The sequence below is a fragment of the Vulpes lagopus genome, chromosome 24 (assembly GCF_018345385.1).
Source record: "Vulpes lagopus strain Blue_001 chromosome 24, ASM1834538v1, whole genome shotgun sequence".
Lineage (NCBI taxonomy): Eukaryota > Metazoa > Chordata > Mammalia > Carnivora > Canidae > Vulpes > Vulpes lagopus.
In genome coordinates, this window is record NC_054847.1 from 50,553,264 (window position 1) to 50,567,672 (window position 14,409).

The 14,409-nt window shown below is 33.8% G+C and overlaps 1 protein-coding gene across 2 annotated transcripts in view; it reads left to right on the plus strand.

The window, feature by feature from the left end:
* DOK6 (docking protein 6) overlaps positions 1-14,409 on the plus strand; it is a 398,908-nt gene that overhangs the window by 221,334 nt on the left and 163,165 nt on the right. For both annotated transcript variants that reach the window (XM_041739589.1, XM_041739588.1), the window contains exon 5: positions 2,554-2,743. In XM_041739589.1, the coding sequence (XP_041595523.1) occupies positions 2,554-2,743 (190 nt within the window). The remainder of the gene's footprint in view (positions 1-2,553; positions 2,744-14,409) is intronic.

Here is a 14,409-nt window from a genome sequence, read left to right on the forward strand (position 1 = left end):
AATACTTAAAAATTGAAAATAAAATTTCTTAGAATAATTCCTTTTGTAGGATGAAAGAAATAGTATCAAAAGCAAGATAAGAGCATTCCAAACTGTAACAGTTAATGTGAATTGCTGGTTAAGACTAGGAAAGTAGAAGTTAGGCAAGAAGGATGTGGAAGACACATTTCATCTGTTTTACGTAGCCTACGGCTGGCCCTTGGAAGGACTCCTTTGGGGCAGGTTATCCAATCTCTTTGTATTTGTTTGTAATGTACCTTACTGATTTTGACATTGAGAGTCCTCCATCATGTGAATCTTACTAAATTCATTATTTTTGTGTTTTCCAGTTCCACATTTCTCCAATGTCCATTGCAATTATTGTACTCTTTGTTTATTTTTTCTAAGTTTTACCTACCAGCATTAGAGCACACAGATATTTCAGTGAAAATGTAATAGTTCTTTTGGGTCCTCTGTAATACTCTGTAGGCTATAGGTGATTTTCCATGTATATCACCCATGTGGAGGACACTCGATGTCAGGTGTTTTTTTCTCATGTTCTCTTTTTTCAACATCAAACTATGAGTGTGAATATCAAGGGTCAGTGCAGCCTTATGCAACACCAAAATTGGTTAATGATGTTTATTTCAATATTTTAGAAGAAGTGTTATTTCTTGACATTTTGGCAATGATTCTTTGGTAGCTATCTTCAGACCCTGTAATTGATGGAGAGGAAGGAATGTAAAGGAATGTTTTACATTCCACTTTATAACAACAGTGTTTTGCCTCTGCACAACAGATGCCACTGACATATGATGACTTCTAAATACAAAAGCTGAACTTCATCAAAAGGGTCTTGACCAAAGAAAAGAGGATTTCTATACAGGCATTATCTATATGCATGAGTCATTCTGTTGGGGCCAACTTTCATTCATATTCTTACATGAGGTCAAGCCCGTTTGATTTACTGCTTGTAATCCCCTTGAAGTGGGAATTGTGATAGCAATGTGAGTGCTGTATTAAGTGCAAAATATTGAGATTTTACTTGATTGCACATAAGAATTTTAAGATTTATAGAAGATATATATACTTTTTATTGCAGATAATTAATGGGGCAGTGATCTTTCTTCATTTCTTCAGCTTTATTATCTTTTTTCCTTTCTATGGGAAATAAATGTAGAATCCATACACATATCAGTTATATGGGTCAATAATCTAAAAAATTGAATCACTATATTATTTTGATAAAAATATCTAGACCCTTGAATAAAGTATTGTCCATATGGTGACTAAATTTCAAGCTATCATGTTTAACACATTTAGAATCTGATTGTTGTTGTTGTTGTTGTTGTTGTTGTTGTTGGCATCAGCAAAGCAATACTCTGCAAGGTACCTGCCACAGAAAAAATTCTATTATACAGACAATTCCAGCTTAGTACCAGCAAACATTCAGTGTTTAAGATCATGACATTATGATGGATGATGGCACATTCCAAAACATATCAATCCTCTTTCAACTGCAGCTGCACCCTTATGCCTCTCAAAATCATTAATTCAACAGCACTGCCTTTAGAGCATGATTCACAATTAAATTCAAACTCACAAAGATGTATCTGCCAGTAATTCTTAAACTCTTTGTTATCATGATATTTTCTTAATAATTCCTCAATTCTTGTGGTGCATATTCATCATGGGATATATGTATTTCGTTCATAGAGTTAACCAGTATTTATTGATTACTTACTACTATAAAGCAAGAATATGGTGCTATAAATTAGGCATATTTTCTAGGACACTTTATAGGTTGTACCAAGTTCTTTCCTTCCTGGAAATTATGAACTAACCTTATTTTTTATAAAGTGCATCTAATGTGTTTAAATGGGGATCAAAGCCTGCAGAATTTTGCAGTAGTTTTTGAGATACACAAAAAATTATAAAGCAAGGTTTGGAATCATTGCCTAATAATCAGATTTTCAACTATAGAATATCCAACAAATGGGAGTGGCTGTGTATTTTTATTTTGCTTATGAAAACACTATCAAGTCCTGGAGAAGACAGTAATGAATATCGGTGATTACCATATGCTGAATTTGACTGTGAATACAGTATATTTTGTGAGTCAGTCTAAGTGTGCATTAAATACTTCATAACACAAAAGAAAAATTGATTAAATTCTTGCTTAAATTAAATAAGACATTCCTTACCAGAGTTATGTATATGATATGCATTTAAGATTGTGTGAAGGAGACAGTAAATGTCATTTTGACAGAGACCTCACTTAGCTTTTACCCTTATGTTTCCATTGTACAATTAACCATTGCACCCTCACCATAGAGAATACATGCAACACAAAGTATAGAATGAGTAAGTGAGAGAAGGAACTAGTATTTTAATTAACCCATTTTCCCATACATCAAATGGGAAAGGGTAGTGTTTTACACTGTGTGTGATGTTCCCAAGGGACATGGTAATGCTTTTTGAAGGCTGTAGGTAGGTATATAAATTAATACTTTGCTACCATAAAGAGGCCTATCTCTTTTCACTTAACTTGCCCCATTCTTTGTTTCTCTGCAGAGAGATTCAATGTGTATCTTATGCCTACACCAAATCTGGATATCTATGGTGAATGCACAATGCAGATCACCCATGAGAATATCTATCTCTGGGATATCCACAATGCCAAGGTCAAACTGGTGATGTGGCCTCTCAGCTCGCTGAGGAGATATGGACGGGACTCCACGTGGTTCACCTTTGAATCAGGAAGGTAAGCTCTAAGTGCCATAACCAACTGCAAGAGGTGGGTTAACAAATAGACTCCTGAAAGACAAGTTCTGTTCACTAGTGCCTGGGATGATCACTGTTTTCAGAAAGGGTAGAAATCATCAAATATATAATTTCTTCTGATTTTTTTTTAATAATCTGAAGAAAATATGTTAATTCCCCAACAGGTTAATTACCCCATTCAAAACATATCAGTCTTTTACACTGGTCTCAAACTAATTTCATAATTATTTTAACCATGCCATATCTTATAATATAATACAATGCTATATTTTTGGTGTATCTATAATATTTTTGGTGCAATAGGATTCTCATGATATTCAACATGTCCTGACTGGCATTATTTTTTTGAGTTTTTTATAAGCAAAAAAATTTGAAAGGAGTTTTATATTAAATTACTTAAATATTACTTTTTAGGTTTAAGATATGTTAATTCAGTATTCATTTACCCAGATTTCTATGTTAATAACATTAGTTAAGTGTAAATGTTAATTCGGGGTGACTGAAGAAATGTTGGCAAATCTATAAACACATGAAATGTATAGCCCAGATTTTAAATAGAGTATGTCAAAGCAAATACACTGGTTTCTTGGTCATAGCATCTGGTTGGAATCCATAAATGTCTTAAACGAATGCCTGTCTCATAATCATTATTTATATACATGAGTTTAGACATGAGCTTCAACCAGCTAAATGAATGTTTCTGTGCAATGACCCATTCGTGATGTTGTTGTCACGCATCCAAAACAAGGCCTACTTAGATTTGGGGATTCTATAGAAGAGATGTTTAATGTATCAGTCTTCACACTGGGGACATGATTTATACATTCTGGAAATGAATCTGTGATATTAGAAGACAGTGATAGTGCAGTTTTGTTGTACTTGATATAGCAATTTTAATTTCATAACTTTGTTCTTACAAAACTAATAAATACTTACTCAAGGTCAGGTTCTAATAATATCCATCTAGGTTAGGCCAAGGCCATATGTCTTTTAAAATTTTAAGGAAAGGAAAAAAACCCTGAGCTGAGCTGAAGCTAATTTTACCAGTCTGGATCCTTTTGCACTAGGTCAAATTAAGCCCTTTCTAACATTGATTACTCAAAGACCCTCCAATCTTTTTTTTTTTTTAAGATTTTATTTATTTATTCATGAGACACAGAGAGAGAGAGGCAGAGACATAGGCAGATGAGGGACTTGATCCCAGGACTCTGGGATCACAACCTGAGCCAAAGGCAGATGCTCAACCACTGAGCCACCCAGGTGCCCCCGAGTCTCCAATCTTATATTTACTCAGTGGCTCTGAGTTCACTCAGCTGTCTATTTTCAGTCTGCATAGATACTGACACCAATAATAGCAATCACATTCTAGATAACTATTAGGAAATAAAGATTCTCTTAAGAAAATGAATATTTTTAGACATATACACTATTTAAAAATTATGTGGTTATGAAAAAGGGATTATAACTTATTCCCTAACATAAGGCTTATGATACTTTTTTTTTTTTTTTTCTGGATGTAAAAGTTAGTGTGTGTATAGAAAAGGTGATAGTTTATTTTCATTGTGTAATAATATTACCTCCAACATTCTCTCCTCTGGATTTTTCTCCTAGGTATTCCTATTTTTCTACTTTCTCAACATAATGATTTGACACTTCTATGCATGACTCAATGCTCACCATGATAAATGCGTCACCCTCTGTCATCATACAATGTTATTATGATATTATTGACTATATTCTCTGTGCTATACTTTTCAGCCCCATGATTCATTTATTTTATTTTATTTTATAACTAGAAGTTTGTACCTGTTGATCTCCTTCACCTGTTTCTCAAATCCTGTTACCCCCTCCTTTCTGGCAGCCACACCTTTGTTCTCTGTATTTATGCATGTTTGGGTTTTTTGTTTGTTTATTTGTTTTGTTTTTTATATTCCACATATAAAGAAAATGATATGGTATTTATTTTTCTCTGTCTGACTTATTTCACTTAGCATAATACCCTCTAAGCCCATCCATGTTGTGCAAATGGCAAGATTTCTTTTTTTTTTTAAGGCTGAATAATATTCCAGTGTGGGGTGTGTGTGTGTGTGTGTGTGTACCACATCTTCTCTTTCCACTCATCTATGAATGGACCTTTGGGCTGCTTCTATATCTTAGTTATTATAAGTAATGGTATATTAAATATAAGGATGCATGCATCTTTTTGAATTAGTGTTTTCATGTTCTTTGGATAAATATCCAGAGGTAGCATTACTGGATCATATGATATTTCCATTTTTAATTTTTGAGGAATCTCCATACTGTTACCTGTCTATTCCCTCATATCAGAAGGCATCTACTCAGGATTTTAAATAACAAGTAAGGTTTTTTCATCTTCCTTTATAGTGGTTATGTACAATTTTCACTCCCATTTGTACCAGTCCATCAGTTTTTGCCAATTTCTTGTTCCTCCAAAGTCTTTATCAGGAACATACTAGCTCTACACAGGTGTTTAAAATGTCATTCTTTACCAAAACATCAAACTACCTGACATGCACCTTGGCTTATCTGACAATCAATATTAATTGGTCTTCTATGATTTTGGTAATTTTTAATAATTTTAAGGTACATTAAAAAATATAATATCTCAGAGTAGGTAAGGCCCATAATCCTCAAGGTTTTTCTGTTTTATTTTTGTTTTGGTATTTGTTTAGTTTTCTGGGTTTAGGAGATAATCTTTTTCTACACTTTTTTTGTTTGTCAGAATAACTTCTTAAAAAATGGTTAATAATATCTAAAAATCATCTTGACACACATACTCCTACATACTCTGGGAATCAGAGAGAACTAGATTTAGATCATAGCTTTGTCACTTGTTAATAACTTAGCATGGGCCATTCAACCCCTCTGTCTTCTAGTTTTCTTTTTTGTGTTAGAAGAATTCTAATCTCCACTTCCTACATAAATTTGGGGAGATTGAGCAAAATTTGTGAATATAAAGCAGCATACAGCACAGTATTGTCACATAATGGGCATTTAAGAAATCATGATTATGTACTCTTCCTCAGAAATTATATAATTTGTTTCTTTCCACTTTCTGAGTGAAGTTTCTACTTACCTCTAAAGAGCTCTATTATTAGAGAATTCTGTGAAGGTATATCCTTAGCCAAATACTGAGAGATAAGTCAAGCAAAAAGCTTGGGAGAAGCCAGTGCTCAAATGCTGGAGCAATTATTAGAAACTTGATGTCAAAGACTAAAAATCAGTGTTATCTGTCAAAAGTCATGAATTTGAGGCAAAAATGGGACCTGGTGCAGCAAGACTTTGGGGGAAATAAGGGGAAAATACTGAATGACTGTCTTTATGCTAACTGGTGCTTGGATGTAATTTTATGGGTTACTAGTTGCCTATTTCATTGAAGAATCAGCAAACATACAAGAACTCTCTAATTTACCATGGTAATTCGTTGCAATAAGTTACACTTCAATAGTATTGCCTGTGGAAAAATCAGAGTGTAGGGCAATGAAAATCAAACTTCCTTACCCTTAAGTATATTAGGGAAAAATCTAAAAGAATCTCAGTAAAAAGCTACAAGAACTAAGAAGTGAATTTAGAGAGGTCACAGCATATAGACAAAAATCAGTTTTATTTTATATACAAGCAATGCATAATTGAAAAGGAAAATATTTTTAATATTTCTTATAGTGTAAAAATATGAAATTATATTGTTTTAACAAAATATATGTGAGAGCTCTATACTGAAAACCACACAATATGACTGAGAGAAATTAAAGAAGACCAAAATAAATGGATCTATATATACCATGTTTGGGAAATGAAACACGCTATATTCATTACAGTCCTCTTGGAATCAATGTATAGATTCATTGTAATCTCGATAACAATCCCAAATGACTTACCTAAATTAAAGGACTAGTTGATTTTAAAATGTATTTGGAATTGCAAAAGACCTAGAGTATCTAAAACAATTTGGAAAAAACATATTTGATGGACTTCCACTACCTGATTTTAATACTTGTTATAAAGCTATAATAATCAAGACAGTGTGGTATTGACATAAGGATAGACCTAATAATCATTGGAAAAGAATGAAAAGTTCAAAATAGACACCTACTTATATGACCAATTTATTTATTTATTAATATGCTATGATAATTCAATGTGGAAAAAAAAAAATGGTGCTGGAATGACTGGATACCCATTAAAAAGAAAAACAAACAGCTCTTACCTCACTGCCCTGGACTCAATTGTGCCCAGTTCCTCTCCAGCAGTATTCATATGTTGAAGTCTTAATCACAAGTGTGAAGGTATTTGGAGGTGGGGCCTTGGGGCCTTTGGAAACAATTCAGTTTAAAGGAGATCATGAGGGTGGGGCCATCATGGGAGGATTAAAGTCTTTATAAGAATAAACAGCAGAAAGCTTGTTCTCTCTCCTGCCATGTGAGGAAAAGGTGGCCATCTACATGACACAGAGTCCTCACCAGACACTGATCATGCTGGAATCTTGATCTTAGACAGCCTCCAGAACTATGAGAAAATAAATTTCAACTCCTTAAACCCCTTGTCCATGGCATTTTTTATGGCAGCTCAAGCTAATATACTTCACCATACCCTCCCTCAAAAAAAAAAAAAAAAAAACCTCCAAATGGATATAGACTTAAATGTAAAAGCTAAAATTATAAAATTTATAGAAGAAAACATTAAAAAAATCTCTAACCTTGAAATAGGCAGATGTTTCTTAAATACTAGACTAAAAGCACAATCCAAAGAAAAAATATTGATAATTTGGGTTTCATCAACATTAATAACATCTGCTCTTCAAAAGACATTCTATAGAAAATGAAGGGCGGGGGGAGAAAAGAAAAAGTCAAGCCATAGACCAGGAAAAAAATTCACAAATTCGTATCTGATGAAGAATTTATATTAATAATTCTTAAAGAACTCTTACAGCCCAAAATAAAACAAATGATCCTTTAATAAAATAATAAAAAAAAATGTGGACAAGTTATAAAGGAAGATAAGCTCATAGACAATACAAACAAGAAAAGATGCTTATTATCATCATTAGCCTTGAGGAAATATATATTAGAAAGGGTGTGCCTGGGTGGCTCAGTTGGTTAAGTGGTTAAGCATCTGCCTTGGTTTCAGGTCATGATCCCAGGGTCCTGGGATGGAGCCCCAAATCAGGCTCCCTATTCAGTGGGGAGTCTGCTTCTCCCTCTCTGTCCTCCCCGCCCCATCCACCTCCCACCCACCCCCCAACTGCTTGTGTGCACTATCTCAAATAAATAAATAAAATCTTAAACACACACACACAACACACACACACACAAAGATACCAGTTTATTCTCTCCCCTCTATCAAAAGACAAAACAAAACCCTGACCCTGTCAGGTGAGAAGGAATCACTCTTACTCTGTCTCATTACTAATGTGACTGGGAAAAAGAACACCACTTAAAGTAATAGTTTGGAATTTTTGTGTGTGTGCCACATGACAGAGAAATTTTACTCCTAGATATTTACCTACCAACTGCCCCCCCAAACAATATACAAATACTTGCTTTGGGAGGGTCAGAGCAGCTTTATTCATAACAAACACTGGAAAAATCAGGGGCACTTGGGTGGCTCCATTGGTTAAGCATCTGCCTTTGGCTGAGTCATGATCCCAGGGTTCTGGGAGTTGGGCTCCCTGCTCAGTGGGGGGTCTGCTTCTCCCTCTACCCCTCACCCTTCTCATGCTCTCTCTCTCTCTTTCTCTCTCTCAAATAAATAATAAAATCTTTTTTTTAAAAAAAGGGGAAAAATTGGAAAATGGCCATCAATCCATAAATGGCAAGACAAATTATAATGTAGTTATACAATGAATACTACCTACCGGTGACTCACAACATAGGTAAACCTCAAAAAAATTATTCTAAGCAGTATGTATGATTTCATTTGCAGAAAATTCTATGATGAACAAAACATAATTTTTAGTGACAGCAAGCCAATCAGTGGTTCCCTGGGGTTGAGGTGGGATTGGAAAGAATGGACTGTAAAGGGACAGTAAGGAAGTTTGGAGAACTAAGAAAAATATCCGGTATTCTGATGTTCATCAAAAAAACATGGAACTGCTTACCAAATGTTTGTAATACTATATGCAAATTATACTCCAATGTTTTCAATGTGAAAAAAAAATTGTGGGGAAAAAATAGATCATTAACAGGTCTTATGTTTTATATGCTTTCATACCATTTGGATGTTTGGCAATGACCACTGTTACTTTTATAATAAAAATACTTCTTCTGGAAGGAATGGAGCCAAGGAAGGAGAGAGAGCCTCAAGCATTGTCTGGACAGGGACTCTTGAAACTGTGAGATATAACTAGGCTTTGTTTTTTGTTTTTTTTTTTTTTAAGATTTTCTTTGTTTATTCATGAAAGACACAGAGAGAGAAGCAGAGACACAGGCAGAGGGAAGAGCAGGCTCCCTGTGGGGAGCCCAATGCAGAACTCAATCCCTGGACCCAGGATCACACCCTGGGCCAAAGGCAGACAGACGCTCAACCACTGAGCCACCAGGGCACCCCTACAACTAGACTTTTGTTGTAGAGATACTACAAGGTCAAAAATCTGTTTTGGTAACCTGGCCAGGTGTTATACTTTCTATATTCTCTATGTAAATCTCCATTTTTTCCCCTTAGTATTGAGAATTTGTTTGGATACCTATCTTGTCTGATTAAAAAGCCAATACAAGCTTTTGAAAGAGATGTTGGAAAGAAAAGCTTAAAATCACTCATAATTTCTCCATTTTAAGATTACTGCTTTTAATATTTTGATGGACTTCTTTCCAGTGCATTTTAAAATCAATGCAAATAAAGATATTTATCCTTTGTTTTCACTTATTATACTGAGAAGTAATCTCTGAGTCCTTTAAAATCAAGATTCTAATGGCTGTATGGCATCTGAACATATGGCTTTGCCATCATTAATTTAACATTGAGAAGTTTCCAAAATAAACTATTATAAATAAAGCCACGCTGACCATCTGTGAAAAGTTGTGCAAATCTCTGATTATTTCCTTAGCAAAGCCTTTGTAAAGGCTTAATGGGTCAAAGGATGCGAATATTTTCAAGATTCTTCACGATATAGCAAATTGCTTTCAAGGGAAGTAATATCAATTCATACATCTTCTAATGGTACAGAAAGAGCTCTTCTTAACCCTATAACCACAAGCATTAAAATGATGATTTAAGATGTTTCTATTTTGATCAAGGACTTCGATATGTCTTTTTTTTTTTCTTTTCTCTTTTTGTTTGTGTCTTTATCTTTAAAATTGGAGGTCTGTCCTTGTATATACTGTTCATTTTTATTTTTTTCCTTTTCTCAATTTGGGTGCCCTTTGCCCTTTAATAATTGGACTACTGACCATTATTCTATGCATCTATTTGGTAAATTCCAGACAATCCTGCTCTTGTTAAAGAGAGTCCAAGGCAGAAGTTTTGCCTATGCTTGATCCAAGATATAAAAGCACATTTTATTCCCTGGGTCAGGACTGGGAGTCAGGGAGAGAGGGGAGGGCACAGATGATGAAGACAACTTAAAGGACAGATTGGCAGGTGAGACCCAGCCAGTCATCCTAGTCAACCTTGAAGATCTGCATTTTCTGGGTTTTATTATATTAGCTTTTTGCAGAAAGCATACTATTGGGTAAGCAATTTTTAGCCATTTGTTTATACTACTGCATGTACTGAAAAGTAATAAATTGGATATGTCAAATACTCCTTTTGTCACTGACAGGCTTTTTTCAAATGCATTGTTAAATTCCACTGTACCGACAAAACATAAAAATAAACAGTAGGAGAGGACCTAGATCATTCTTTCTGGAGAAACATATCTCACACATCCTCATAATTATAATCATACACCATAAACTTCAGGGAGCACATGGCAGGTATGAGAAGAGAAAGAAAATAAGGACCAGGAAGCTTTCAGTGGGAATTGTCCCTGGAGAAGCATGGTGTCTGGGAGATGAATTCATAGTCTCATGCCAGCTTAGAGCAATCGCTCTTTTACCATAATGATTGTAAGTTTGCATTTTTAGAGTAAAACACAACCAATCTGCTATGCAGCTAATTTTTTTTTCTCAAAAAATCAGAAAAGATATCCAGACCTGCAGAGGAAGTCATAGGATTCATGATTATGTGCAATTTTATCCTGTGGAAGACAGAATTATGTTTTTAACTGCTGATGTGGCATCTTCACTTCATACAACCTCATAAATATTGTAAGCAAACATCAGAATGGGTTCAAATGGCTGCATAACAAAATTCAAATGAGCCCTAAATCCTTTTTTATAAAGTTATTGTTCAAAACTTAACCTCCCTATTCAGCACAATGCTTAATATAACAAAATTGGTGCTCAAAATTTGTCTTACTAACTTTGATAAAAACATCTTTATTTAGAAGCTTAGGAAGAAATCTGATTACAGATTTTAACAATTGGAAATGTAAAACAGTGCTTACTACAATACCATTTCTTTGGGAAGATGGTTAATGGAAGCAGTTCCTTGTGCTATAATCAAGGATTCTGTGATGTCACAAGTAGACATAATTTATTCCTAAACCTTTTTGTTCACAAATGCGGAGAGAAATCACTCTTTGTCTAATGCATCACCAATTAGTGAAAAGGAATGGTAGGACAGAGAGCTCTTAAAAAGACTTCAAACCATGATCTAAAAAATATAGATACAAATTAAACTGTATCGAAATTTAAAACTTAGCTCCATAAAAGACACTTTTAAGGAAATTAAGAGATAAGACAGTTCTGGAGAAAAGATTTGGAAGTCACATATTTGACACAGAACTTGTATCCAGAATTTGTAAAAAACTTCAAAATTTAATAAGAAACAAACCACAACTTACAATTTAAAGAACAGGCAAAAGATTTGAGCAGACATTTCATCAAAGAAGATATATGGTTGACCAATAATCACACTAAAAGATGGCAAACCTAATTACCATTAGGGAAATACAAATTAAAACCATAATGAGATATAACTCTTGACTTATTATTATGGCTAAAATAAAAGGAAAACTCTGACAATACCAAGTACTGACAAGAATGCACAGCAGGTAGAACTCTCATATTTCTGTTAGTGGAAATGCAAAATGATATAGCCATTTAGGAAAACAAGTTGGCATATTTTTATGTAAAATTAAACATATATATCTCATATGACCAAACAATCCTGCTCCGAAGTTATTTCCTCAAGAAAAATAAAAATATATGTTCATTAAAAAAACCTGGATATGAATAGCCATTTAATTCATTATTGCCCCAAAGCCAAAAACCAAATGCCCTTTACTGAATGGGTAGGCTGTGGTAAACCGATAAATAGAGTGATACTCAGTAATAAATCCACAGATACACAAAACAAGATAGGCGTATCACAAATGTAGTATTCTAAGGAAAGAAACCAGATCCAAAAGACAGCATACTCTGTTATTGTATTTATATAATATTCTAGAAAAAGCAAAACTATAGTGGTAGAAAATAGACCAGTGATTGCCAGCAGGTGGAGTGCAGAGAGGGGTTGACTACAAAGCAACAACATAAGGGAAATTTGGGGGATGATGAAACTGTTCTTTATCTTGATTCTAGTGGTGGATCTGTACTCTATACATTTGTCAAAACCCATAGAACTGTGTAGTGTAAAGAATAAATGTCACTGTATGTAAATTTTTAAATTTAATTTTAAAAAAGAAAGAGTTTCTCATGTATGGTTAAGTGATGTTTTACAAGGGTGCCAAGACTTTTCAATAGGGAAAGGATAGTCTGTCTTCTCATAAATTGTGCTAGAAAAACTAGATATCCAAATGTGAAAAAAATAAAGTTGACCCCTTACCTATCACCATATACAAAAAAATTAACTCACAATGAATCAAAGACATAAGTGTAAACCTAAAAACTTAAAACTTTTAGAAAAAAAAAAAAAACAGAGAAAAATCACAGCTTTGGATTTGGTATTGATTTCTTGGATATAACACCAAAGGCATAGGCAACAACAACAACAAAAAAGACCAATTGGACTTAATGAAAATTTAAAGCATCTGTGTATCAAAAGATAATATAAACAATAAATAGAATAAAAAGTGAACTCACAGAATGAGAGAACATAATTACAAATAATACCTCTAATAATAGATTAATATCCAAGATCTATGGGGAACTTATAAAACTCAACAACAACAAAACAAAACAATATTTTTAATGAGCAAAGGGCTCCATAGTTCCCCAAAGAATATATACAGATGACCAACAACTACATGAAAAAATACTCACAATCACTAATCTTATGGGAATTGCAAATGAAAACTGCAGTAAGATTCACAACCATCAGAAGTGTTGTAATTAAAAAAAAAAAAAATTGGAACCCTGCATTCTTGATGGGAATGTAAAATCGTAGAGCCACTGTGGAGAACAGTATAGAGGTTCTTCAAAATATTATAAATATTTTTACCATATGATCCAGCAATTATACTTCTGAGTATACACTCAAAAGAATTGATAGTAGGGTCTTAAAGAGATATGTGTACACTCATGTTCATAGTGGCATTATTCACAACAGCTAAAATGTGGAAGCAAGCACTGTCCATTGATGGATAAATGGGTTTTAAAGACATGAATAATAATGAAGCTTTTAAAAGAAGAAAATGCTGATATCTATTCCAACATGGATGAACCTTGAGTAAATTATGCTAAGTGGAATAAGCCAATCATTAAAAGATGAATGCTAACTGATTCCATTTATATGAGATACTTAAAGTAGCCAAAATCTTAGAGAAAGAAAACAAAATGGTGGTTTCCAGGAGCTAGGTGAGAAGCAATGAGGAGTTACTGTTTCAGTAATACAGGGTTTCAAATTACAAAATGAAAAGAGTGATGAGGATGGATGGTGGTGATGGTTATACAATATTATGAATGTTTAACACCAGTAACTATATACATAAAAATGATTACAATAGCCAACACATATTGAAGAAAAAGAACAAAGTTGAAAGACTGACAGTACCCAGCTTCAAGACTTACTATAAAACTAAAATAATTAAGACAGTGTGGTCTTAGTGAAAGAATACATAAATAAATCAATGGATTAGAATAGATAGCCCAGAAATAGATCCATATAAGTACAATCAACTGATCTATGACAAAGGAGCAAAGGCAAGACAATGGACAAGGAATTTACACACTCCACAAACATTAACTCAAAAATGGGTCATAGACTTAAATGTAAAATGCAAAACTGTAAAACTCCTAGGAGATAACATCAGAGAATACCTCAGTGACCTTGGGTATGATGATGACATTTTAGTCACACCAAACACAGGATCTATGAAAGAAATAATGATAAACTGCACCTCTTTAAAATTAAAAACTTAATATTCTTCAAGAGACAATGTCAAGAGAATGAGAAGACAAGCCACCAACTGGGAGAATGCTTTTTCAAAAGACACATCTGATAAAGGATTATTATACAAAGAACTCTTAAAGGTCAACAATAAGAAAACAAAACCCAATTGAAAAATAGACCAAAAGACCTTAACAGACACTTCATTAAAGAAGATATGCAGATAAGCATATGAAAAGGTGCTCCACATTATATGTC